The sequence below is a fragment of the Gossypium hirsutum genome, chromosome D03 (assembly GCF_007990345.1).
Source record: "Gossypium hirsutum isolate 1008001.06 chromosome D03, Gossypium_hirsutum_v2.1, whole genome shotgun sequence".
NCBI lineage: Eukaryota > Viridiplantae > Streptophyta > Magnoliopsida > Malvales > Malvaceae > Gossypium > Gossypium hirsutum.
The window spans coordinates 39851195-39862442 of record NC_053439.1 but is presented as its reverse complement, the minus strand read 5'-3'; the positions used below and the strand labels follow the sequence as shown (position 1 = coordinate 39862442).

At 34.1% G+C, this 11248-nt stretch overlaps 1 protein-coding gene, 1 long non-coding RNA gene and 1 other non-coding gene across 3 annotated transcripts; 1 reads left to right on the top strand and 2 right to left on the bottom strand.

The window, feature by feature from the left end:
* Positions 1-103: 103 nt before the first annotated feature.
* On the top strand, positions 104-2768 carry LOC107949759 (uncharacterized). The gene is made up of 3 exons (XR_001697884.2): positions 104-415; positions 2173-2326; positions 2413-2768. It is a non-coding gene; the product is annotated as an uncharacterized lncRNA (long non-coding RNA).
* Positions 2769-3685: 917 nt separating this feature from the next.
* On the bottom strand, positions 3686-4946 carry LOC107949760 (uncharacterized). The gene is made up of 2 exons (XM_016884511.2): positions 4329-4946; positions 3686-4215 (listed from the first exon to the last, which is right to left on the bottom strand). Exons 1-2 carry the CDS (start codon positions 4571-4573, stop codon positions 3735-3737), a joined length of 726 nt encoding a protein of 241 aa, XP_016740000.1. The 5' UTR covers positions 4574-4946; the 3' UTR covers positions 3686-3734.
* A 2082-nt stretch (positions 4947-7028) lies between these two features.
* LOC121215673 (small nucleolar RNA R71) lies at positions 7029-7136 on the bottom strand. Its single transcript, XR_005911649.1, has one exon. It is a non-coding gene; the product is annotated as a small nucleolar RNA R71 (small nucleolar RNA).
* Positions 7137-11248: the final 4112 nt, after the last annotated feature.

Here is an 11248-nt window from a genome sequence, read left to right as displayed (position 1 = left end):
ATGATTAAATTATTTATTATTTATATTAATAATCTTATTAAAATTTAATAACAATAACAATAATCATCAAATACAAAATAGCATTCGGTACTCTTCCCATTGAATGGTGATTTAGGAAATGGGTGAATTAACAAATTAGCACCATCCTCCCTTCTTTCCCACGTTTGAATTTCTTTTCTTTTCTTTTTCCATGCTTCTTCCCTCCTCCACTATAATTATTCAACAAATTTCCAACTTCGTCTCTTTTTCACTTAATTTAAACCCTTTCTTTTAATTCTATTTCCTCCCAACCCTTTCTGTGCTGCAAACCAGAACTTTTTTCTCTTCAATATATTTACAAAATTCTCAATAGTTTAATCCATTGAACAAAAGAAGTGATGCATTTTTCAGGTGGTCTCGCAGGATCCAAGATTTGGTAAGTTCTAATTCTAACCCAAATTTCTAATCTCACTATTTTTTTACTGTGTATATGGATTACTGCTTTTAAAGTTGATTTCAATCAAATAATTGTATAATTGCGCTTGTGGGTTTTTATTATATTTAGTTTATGAAAGTCTTTCTGGGTTTAATATATTTACTTTCTGATGGTAATTATTTAATAAATAAGGATTTCTACTATGACAATGGTTTTTTTATGGTGATTTCATGTAAACTTGGTGAGGTGTAATTTATAAATCTTGATTTTTCAAAGACCAACATCAAGAAGTTTAAAGCATATACTTCTTTTACTAAAAATCATATTTCCATTTTTGTGTGCCAAATTTTTGCATTCATAAAGTTTCTTTCTCTTTTCTTTTGCAGCCAAAGATGGCATATTATTCTACACAATATGTTTTTTTTTTTGTTAAAGTATCCCATAATTCAGTAACTTCAGATAGAGTAGATATTTTGTTTATATTGTCAAATTCACAAATGCTTTGCAAGCATATACGTGAAAATTGTTGAACATTGTCCATGAAAATTAAAAAAAAAAAGCTTTTGTTGCATTTGTGAAAATTTTGTTTGGTTTTCTTTGTTATTTATTTGTTTATGATGTGTTGGTTTTTTTTTTTAATTTCTTGTATATCAATTTAATATCATGGTTAATAACTTCTGGTTGTGGTAAAGTTGTAAAATAAATCTACTACCTTTTGCATTTGCATGCACAAGCATCAATTTACATATTCATGAAAATAAACAAGTATCTACTTTTAGAGGGTAACAATTTTAATTTAGTTTCATTTTGTTGATGACTCAATTTAATAATAGTGGTCTAAAGTTGCACATCTTTGATTTTCTTGATTGAATGGTGTTTTTTCTTGTACACTTAAAAGGGAAAAGACCTTTATATTCTGGCAACTTTTAATTTCAAACAAGAACAAACCTACAATTCATATGGTTATGGTCACTTTATCTTAATTTTGATCTCCCTTATCTTGGAAGAAGCTTTTTTATTTTACCTTTTTGTTTCCTGTTTGTTTATGTTTACATGTTATGGTGGTTCATGGTTTTGAATTGTTCATTGTATTCTTTAGACTAACAACTTCAGAGATGTTTCGTCCTTTTCAAACAAAAACGAATGTTTTTGGTCATATTTGCTTAGTGTTTTTAAGTGGTCTTGCAGCTTCTAATACTTAATGCTTGTATTTAGCTCTTAGCCTCTTTGCAATCATAGGGAGAGATCATCTCTATTAGCTTTTCTAACTTTGTAGTAAACAATAAAATGTTTTGTCTTTCCTTTTTCACATATCAATCACTGGTGAAGTTCTGCACTCTGTTTTATGTTTCTGATCCTTTTTGTATAACAACTTAATGGTCTATTAAGGCATGTCTTTGTGTTTGTTATGAAGTACAAATGCATCAGGCATGTTAAAGACACTACAAATTTGAAATGTCCTATTCCATTACATTCAAAATCTTGGTCTTACTAACCAAAAAGGAAAGTGCCAGTCACCACTATGTTGTATATGTTTTATCATTTTGATTCTTATTTGTTGGCCCTACATGGTGGAGATACTAAGAATGAAATCGATGCTTGAAAACTTCAAGATTAGACTATTGAGTGGAATTAAGGTCTTGGTTCTAATTTGGTTGATTTATATGCATCATATTCCTTACGTAAAGTAGACCCTGCATTTCTAATTTGCTAATATGATAATATTGTTAAATTTGTTGTTTGTGCATGCTATCAAGAGGTGTTCCTAGAGTTAATGGGCAACTGGCAGTTTCACATGCTTCTAGTGACAAGAGCCTTAAATCGCATCTACGATCAGATCCCCACATTCAATGGACCAACATAGATAACAAAACAAATATTTTAATTCTTGCAAGTGATGGTTTTTGGAAGGTAAAACACTTTACTTTGATGTCTCCTTATTGAGTTGGAAATAGTTTTATAGGATTTATTTTTCCTTTTTCATATGCTTAATCCAGGTGATGAGTAATCAAGAAGCCATTGATATTGCAAAAAAAGTTTAAAGACCCACAGAAGGCTTCAAAACAATTAATTGTGAAAGTGGTTAAAAGAGAGTAAAGATGACATATCTTGTGTTGTCCTTTTGGAGTGTATTTTCTTGTGTAAGAAAAAGTGTGTTTTTTCCTTAAAACTCCATGTAAGACAAAGAAAGAGTTGGAGATTAGTTAGGTATGGGCCGTATTTAGCTTGCTCCTCTTATTTATTTTCCTTATTGTATCCAATACATATTATCTTACATCTCTATATAACTAGCTGCAAATTGCACATGGTTGTAATTTTTAATCTTTTATGCATCTTTTCAATGTTGAATTGATTGTCCTTTGTTAGTAGTTATGTGAATCCCTTTTGCTCTTAGAACTTTTGAAGTGGATCATAGGCATCTAATACTCCGCAATTGGGACCCAAAACAGTTTGCAAGGTTTAAATTCATCACTGAAGCTTCTAATGAGCAATTGTTCTTTTTTTATTCTTTAACAGTTTTTGCAATGGCATGTGCATTTGAGTGTTTGGGGTTGGAGTAATGAATGGATTCAAGCAATAGAGATAAAGATGGAGTTTGGTCTTGAGGAAGTGAGGCTGAGAATAGGGTTTTTATTTTCTAATGGACCTTTTGTTTATTTGTTTGTGATCTATTATTTTGAGAAATTCTTCATTTGTTAGAAGAAATGAAGAGAAGTCAAATCTTGGGCCTTAGGGGTTGTATCATTTAGTATAATTTTTTTAATTCTTTCCTTTAAAGAAATCATTAATGCAAAGTTGTCTCATTAACATCACCTTTTCCAATTCTATAATGTAGACAAACAAACATTTTTTTCTTTTAGTTGGAAAAGGAAAAATAAAATGTAGTTTATTATTTTGACAAACAAACAATTTTGTTTCCAATTCAAATAATAGTGTATTATTTTAAAAGGTAGTAAATTAAATATTTTAATATAATTTAATATAAAAATAAAAAATCTTTTAATATAATTTAATATAAAAATAATTATATTAAGAATGTTATTAAATTATATATTATTTTTATTAAATTATATGTAATAATAATTATATTAAAATAAGATTAAATTATTTATTTTTATTTTTATTAACTTATAATTAATAATAATGTTCTTAAAATTTAATAACAGTAATCATCTATCTAAAGATAATTCTACTAAGGGTACTATGGTCATTTAGCTTTTTTCCTAATGTTATTACAAATCTATTCTATTCAACCAAACACAAAAATACTATTACAACTTTATTCCATTCCATTCAATAAAATAATTAAATTACAACTTTATTCCATTCCAGCATTGTAATCAACCCTACCATCCATTTCCTCCCATTCAAAATCTTCAATGGTCTCCCAACGATCCTCCAACTGAAGCGAATCCCAGAAAAGTGGAATACTAACACTCACATCATCATTAGCACCAACATCACAACAATCGTTAACATGATCATCAATACTATAATCATCCCCAGAATTCAAATCAAATGTGAGCGCTCGGTTATCATTCTCATCCTCATCATCACCCTCCGAATCTGATCTAAACCCAACAATCCACATGCTATCCCCAAACCTGTCAATGCCACTAAAATTAGAAGCGACCTCACTAGCACTCAACCCTGAAACCCTCATTTCCACAAAGAAATGGTTGTTCTTATATTCACCGCCACCAATATCAATCTCAACATCACTCACATGAGTATCCATAGAATTAAAACCTAAGTCCAACCTTAAATCAAGCTCATGATTTCCCTCAATAACACCGAAACTGGAATCACTCAAAGCATCAGAAACCAAATCAGCGGCATCATTATTGCTAGTATTATTATCATTTCCGTTACCAGAATTGGAATTGTTATTGGGGGTATTATCGGAACTAACCTGAGATTGTTCGACGCATTGGTGGAAGAGATCGATGACGAAGTTGACTTGGTTCTCGCGGCGATCGAACAGATCGGGGCCGTTGACAATAAGGGAATCGGGGAGCGAAACGCCGTCGTGTGGGTGAGGGAGATCGGCTTCGGGGGAAGAGAAGAAGTGGAAATCACGAGACCAATAAGGAAGGGAATCAAGGGTGAGGGTTTGTTCGTGGTGATGGTGATAATGGTTGTCCCGAACGAGGTCATCTTCTAGGTCATGAAAGTGAAGGAAAGTTACCAACGCTATGATTTTTTTTTTTGTAAGTGAAGAGAACCAGAAAAATAAAATTAAAAAAACAGGATTGAATTGAATATTGTAATATCTTACGTTTTCGGCATCATTCTAATGGCGAGAGAGGTAACATTAAACAGGAGTTGTTCTAGGTAAGGAAATTACATTCTTGTCTTATAATCTATTCTTTTTACACAAACTTTTCATTAAATCCGCTGTTATGGATCAAATGCCAAAAATTTATTTCTAAAACACTACTTTAAATTGTTTTCCTTTTTTTTTTAATCTATGGGAAAGGAAATGAAAAAAAGTATAACACTATGCATACAGTAGCTAGTTTTCCTTTTTTATGTTTTAATAATAAAATGGCCCTTCAACTATAATTTGAGTTAAAATTCTATTATTAGTCTTTGTACTTTGTGAAATTTATGGACTTAGTCCCTTTACTTTAATATGATCAATTTTTGTTTTTGAATTATCAAATTTACTCTTTGTGCTTTTAAACTTTAAAATTTAAGTTACTGACAAATGATATGACTAACATATTTTAATCTCATTCTTAATGTATTTTTGGATGATTATTTATGCAAATTGGTGAATTTGATGCTCCTAATCCTTTGAATTCATGTTCTTATACTTAAGTGAGCATTTAGGAGGAGCGAAAAATGAGCGATAATTGGAGAGAAAGAGCAGATTTCAGGAGCCACACAGGCTGGGTACACGCCTATGTGCAGCCTGTGTCAATTTCGCACCTTGCTTCCCAAACACGCGGAAAAACACAATTTTTAGGCTTTCTGAGCATTTAAAGTTTATAAATGTCAAATAAAAGAAGAGATATGAGAGCCATCAGAAAAGATCGAAGAAAACACTCAAGGAACACAATTGGAGCCACTTCCGAAGCAGATTTCCATCAAGATCGAAGACCTCCTTTTAATTTCTTCTAAAGTTTTTATGAGTTTCTTTGTTTCTTGTGGTTTTTCTGACTTTGTGATGTTTTTATTTAGAATTATGAACTAATTCCCTAGATACATAGGGAGGATAAAACCCATGACGAATTCTATTATTTAATTTCTGTTTACATGATAAATACTTGATTCTTGTTCTCAATTATATGTGCTTATTTCTTGTTTTAATATTTCTAGGATTTTAATTCATGTTTAATGAGCTTAATTCAATAGAGCAAAAGCCCCTATTTAAGAGTAGATCTAGCATAATTGAGTGGTGTTGCATGCAATCCTAAAAATAGGACGACATAAATCTACTGGATTAGAATCAAAATCTAATAGGGGAACCTATAAATCGAGTTAATGCTACAATAGGGGTTTTACTTAGAAAGAGGTTTCAATTAATCAACCTTGAGTCAGTTGCTTCTACTCTCGAAAGAGATATTAGCATAATTTAGGTATTTCTCTAGATCAAGACACTAAGTGAATCAATCGTTTAAATCAAATTAATAATAATAGAAGGAGTCTAGGTGGATTCTTTCTTGGGTATTGTCTCTCTCATTGGTTATCTTTCGATTATTTTCCTGATTTTTTCTCTGTTGCATTCTTAGTTCAATTAGTTTAGTAATTTTAGATTAAAACTCATCACTCCAAATTGTCAGCTAAATAATAAGAAAACTGTAATTACTAATAATTTTAGTCATCGTCAATACAATATCTTTACTCACCGTAGCTATACTATTGTTCGATAGGTGCGCTTGCCTTTGTCGTAAAATTTAGTTAGTACGAAAAACACTCATCAAGTTTTTAGCGCCATTTCCAGGGACTAAAATATTAGGAACACTTTATTTTTATTAATTTAGCCAATTTTATTTTATTTTTATATATTTTTGTTTTTAGTTTAATTTTTACATTCTATTTTTTTCTTTGATTCTGGCAGGTTCTTTTGGTTTGTGGTTAGGAGAAACCCGCCGGGACCATTACTCTTCGATACTGAAATTAAAAGTACTACTCGCAGAAACCGTAGAGAAGCAAGGTAGAGTTGACAGAATTTAGTAGACAAACAAGAGGATATTATTATTATTGAGGAGATGGGTGATAATCAGAATATTCAACTACCTCCTGTAGCTCCTGCTCCTGTTAATCTATTATGTATGATTATGGCAAGCCCATTTAAACTAGGGTTGAATCGAGTATTGTGAGACCCACCATTGCTGCAAATAATTTTGAACTGAAAACGAACACTATTCAGATGGTACAACAGTTTGTTCAGTTCGATAGTTTGCAACACAAAGATTCAAATACTCATTTGGCCAATACTCAGATGGTACAACACGAAGACGCCATTCGTTTACGGTTATTCCCTTTCTCGTTGAGGAACAAAGCTAAATAGTGGTTGAACTCTTTACAACATGATTTCATCACTACATGGGCTCAAATGACCGAGAAATTTTTACTAAAATACTTCCCATCGGCTAAAACAACCAAGTTGAGGAATGACATCTCTACCTTTGTGCAGATCGATTTTGAAGACTTTACATGATGCATGTGAGAGTTATAAGGATCAATTGAGATAGTGCCCTCACCATGGGGTTACCCTTATAGCTACAAGTTCAAACATTCTACAATGGTTTGAATCCCTGAACGAGACAGTTAATTGACGCAACAGCTGGTGGTACACTTAACCATAAAATACTTGAGGCAGCTTATAAATTTATAAAGGAGATGGCACTAAATAATTATCAGTGGCAAGTCATGAGGAAGAAACTAATGAAAGCAACTGGTGTTTTTAATTTAGATGTAGTCACCATGTTATCAAACCAGATAGAGGTATTAAATAAGAAAATTGATGGTTTATATCTTTCTACACAGGTACATATGCAGGTACATCTGGTGATGCAATGTGATACAAATGGAGGTGGAACAAACAATCTAGAATGTTTACCCTTCGATCCTAGCACAGAGAACGAGCAAATCAATTATATAGGTAATAATTTTAGGCCTCAAAATAACCCGTTTAGTAAACTATAATGTAGGTTGGAGGAACCATCACAATTTCTCTTAAGGTGGTCAAGGAAATCAGAGAGCACAACCCCCTCTAGGCTTCCAACAACCACCTTATCGGCAAGATAAGAAGTCAAACCTTGAGGAGATATTGACGAAGTTTATCTCGGTGTTGGAAACACGTTTTCAAAACACTGAAGCAGCATTAAAAAATCAACAAGCATCAATTCAAGGGCTCGAGAACCAAATAGATCATCTTGCTAAGTTAATTTCGGAAAGAACACAAGGTACCTTGCCTAGCAATACTGAAACTAACCCAAGGGAGAGGCTAGGACAGAGCAAAAGCCACGAAGAACGGTTAGTTGAATTTGAACAAGAACTAAGGCAAGAAATTGTGGTGAATAATGAGAAGGCTATGAAAGATAGGAAAGAGGAAAAGCCAGTTGTCAAGGAATATAAACCTTGCGTGTCATATCTTAACGCGTCAAAGAGAGACCACATGAATGAACAATTTGGTAAATTTCTCAAGCTCTTAAAAAATTACATATTATCATTTGTTGAAGCTCTTTCGCAGATGCCAAATTATATTAAATTTCTAAAGGAGTTGTTGGAAAGAAAATGAAAGTTAGACGATTTGTCGACTGTTGAGCTCAATGCAGTTTGCTCGGCCATCTTACAAAATAAACTACCAAACAAACTCAAAGATCTAGCGAGTTTTACTATTCCTAGTCTCATTGGTAGTTTAAATATTGATAATGCTTGGGCTAATTTAGGAGCTAATATTAATGTCAATCCCTACGAAATGTTTAAACAACTAGGTCTTGGGAAACACAAACAAACTAGGATGAGTATTCAATTAGCGGATAGAACCATTAGATACCCTAAGGGTGTTATTGAGGATGTGATTGTTAAAATCAATAAATTCATATTCCCCATTGACTTTTGTGGTAGACATAGATGATGGTAGTGAGACACTTTTAACTTTAAGATGACATTTTTTAACAACTGCTAGGACTATAATAGATGTTCATATGGGTGAACTTGTACTTCGTGTAGGTGATGAGAAAATTATTCTCCAAGCACACAATTCTATGAGAACATTTAGTGATCGAGATGATTTTAAATATTCTGTTAATGTGAGTAACCAAGTGGCTTAACCTTCTTTACAAGAAATCCCTTAAGAAAACATGATGGAGCCATGTTACAATCAAAGTGACAGAAATCGAACAACATACGGAGAGCGAATGCTACCACTCAATGAACTAGATGAATGACAAACACATGTCAAGGAGAAACTGAAAAAGTACGATGAAGAGCCAAAGTGACGCCATGATGAGTATATGGATGGAATAAACCAATTTAAAGTTGGGGAGAAATTACTGCTGGACAAAATAGATCCACGAATCGCTCTTTCGGAGCTCAAGTCAAATGGATCAACCCTATTTATAGTACTAAATGTCTTTCTATACGGTACAGTCGAGGTAATTCATTTTGAGTTTGACACGTTTAAGGTAAACAATACTCGCCTCAAACCTTATTTCGGTAATAGAATTGATAGCAAGAAAGAGGAGCTTCAGTTTCGCGAACCACCGTTACTACGCGAATACAAGTTAAGTCGAGCTTAGACTCTAAATAAACGCTTCTCGGGAGGCAAACCGAGTGCTTAACTTCTGCTAATTCTTTTAATTTTATTGCATGCTATTCTAAAATTAATTAAAAAGAAAAAATATGTTTTTAACCTGTGTGTCCAGGCCGTGTGCACAATAGGGGAATCGACAATGCGTCACACGGCCTAGCGACATGGCCGTGCAACCCACACAGCCTAGAAACATGGGCGTGTCCTTGGCCGCATGCATATTAAAGCAATTGACAGAAAGTTACACAATGTGAAGACATGGCCATATGAGTACTGGGACTTAATTTTTCCAAAATTCGACGTTTACACGACCTAAAATGGTCCACACAGCCTGGAAACAAAGTCGTGTGAGTACTGGAGCTAATTTTTCAAATTTAATTTCAAGTTAGAAAGTTACACGGGTACGAGACATGGGCGTGTGTGAGACTATGTGCCCCACACAGGCTCGCACACGGGTGTGGGAGAAGCGAGGGAAACCACACACAACCTGACACACGACCATGTGTGCCACACAGCCTAGACAGACGGACGTGTCTAAGGTCGTGTGAAGACTAGGCTAAAATTTTGAATTACACACGGGTTGGTGAAGCCCCACACGAGTTGTGGCCCAAAACGGGCTTAAACACTATCGTCTCTTTTGTTACCCCTAAAAACCCTAATTTCTTTATACTTTGTCTTCTTCTCCCAAACCACCCTAGACGTCGTCTGACTTTCCACCCTTTAGTCCATCCATTTCCCCATTGTTCATCACCCCCATTCGCCTTCTCTCACGTCATGTCTCTCTGGTCCTTCTTTTTTCCCTTCCTTTTCCTCTTTCCCATCACAGTCCTCCCCCTAACCAAACCCTTTTCTTTTTCCTCTATGAGCCACCTTCTCATTTTCCCCCTTGTCTCTCCTCTCTTTCCACAAAATACCACCACCCCTAGCCTCTTCCCCCTTCGTAACCAACCCCCTTCCTCGCAGCGCACCATCCTTTCACTCCTCACAACCCCGACGCCTAACCAAACCTCCTCTCCCCTCCTTCCCATACCTCCGACAAACCGACCCTTCCCTCTCACCCCTTTCACTTGGCGCCACAACCCTCCCCTCACCGCACCCTGCCTCCTTAACCAAGCCCTTTTCCTTCTTTCTCTTCAGCGCACCAACCCTTCGCCCGCCGACACTATTTGTTCCTCCCCTGTCGACCACCGCCACGTGCGCCACAATCACTCACCATTTGCTCCTTGCCCTATTTTTTATTTTATTTTATTTTATTATTTTAATTTTATTTATTTATTTTATTCCTATGCTTAATTTTTATTTTATTCTTTTTAATAATTTTATTATTAATTTGCCTGTTTAGTTTTTTTTGACTTAGTTTTATTGTTTCTATTGTTATTATTAATTTTCGTATTCCTTTTATTATTATTTTAGTTGTGTCTTTTTATCTGTTTATTATTACTATTATTATCTTATTATTATTTTTTACTATTATTATTATGATTATTTCATTATTTGTCTTTTAGTTTCTCATTTAGTTTATTTTATTTATTATTCTTTCATTATTGTTTTTATTATTTCTAGTTGGAATCATTGTAGCTTAAGTTTATAGTTTTTGCATGATGAGGTATTAGTACTTATTATTTTAGGAGTAAATTTTCTATTTAGGAAGATTGCATTTTGATAAGAGGATTGCTAGTCTTGTATTTTAATTGCACATTGATTTGTCGGCGCATCTGTTTATTTAATGGTGCTATTTATGTTATTGTTTTTTTCTCATATTGGATTATTCTATCTTTCAGGTGCACCGTGAAGAACACACACAGCAAATCTAAGGTCACTGTCCCCACTTCGTAAAAGCGAAAGACTCCTGGCGTAACCTCTTCATCGGGCGCTTCCGCCGAGGCACGACATCCATGCCTCTGGTTCTCACAGGGTCCTCAAGAGGACCTATATCAGCATCTTCGACAGAGACTAGTCAGATTAGGCCATTGCATTGATTGGGCCGCATTAGAGCAGGTCCAATTAGTTGATATAGTTTCTGCCCCCTTTGCTATAGCCCATTGGGACCGGTTTTTCTTTATCAT

Bases quoted from the DNA above. Each gene is read 5' to 3' on its own strand.
- LOC107949760 (XM_016884511.2), bottom strand. From the start codon at position 4,573: ATGACCTCGTTCGGGACAACCATTATCACCATCACCACGAACAAACCC. The intron at 4,216-4,328 runs GTTAGTTCCGAT...GAGTGATTCCAG, and splicing joins AATGCGTCGAACAATCTCAG to TTTCGGTGTTATTGAGGGAA.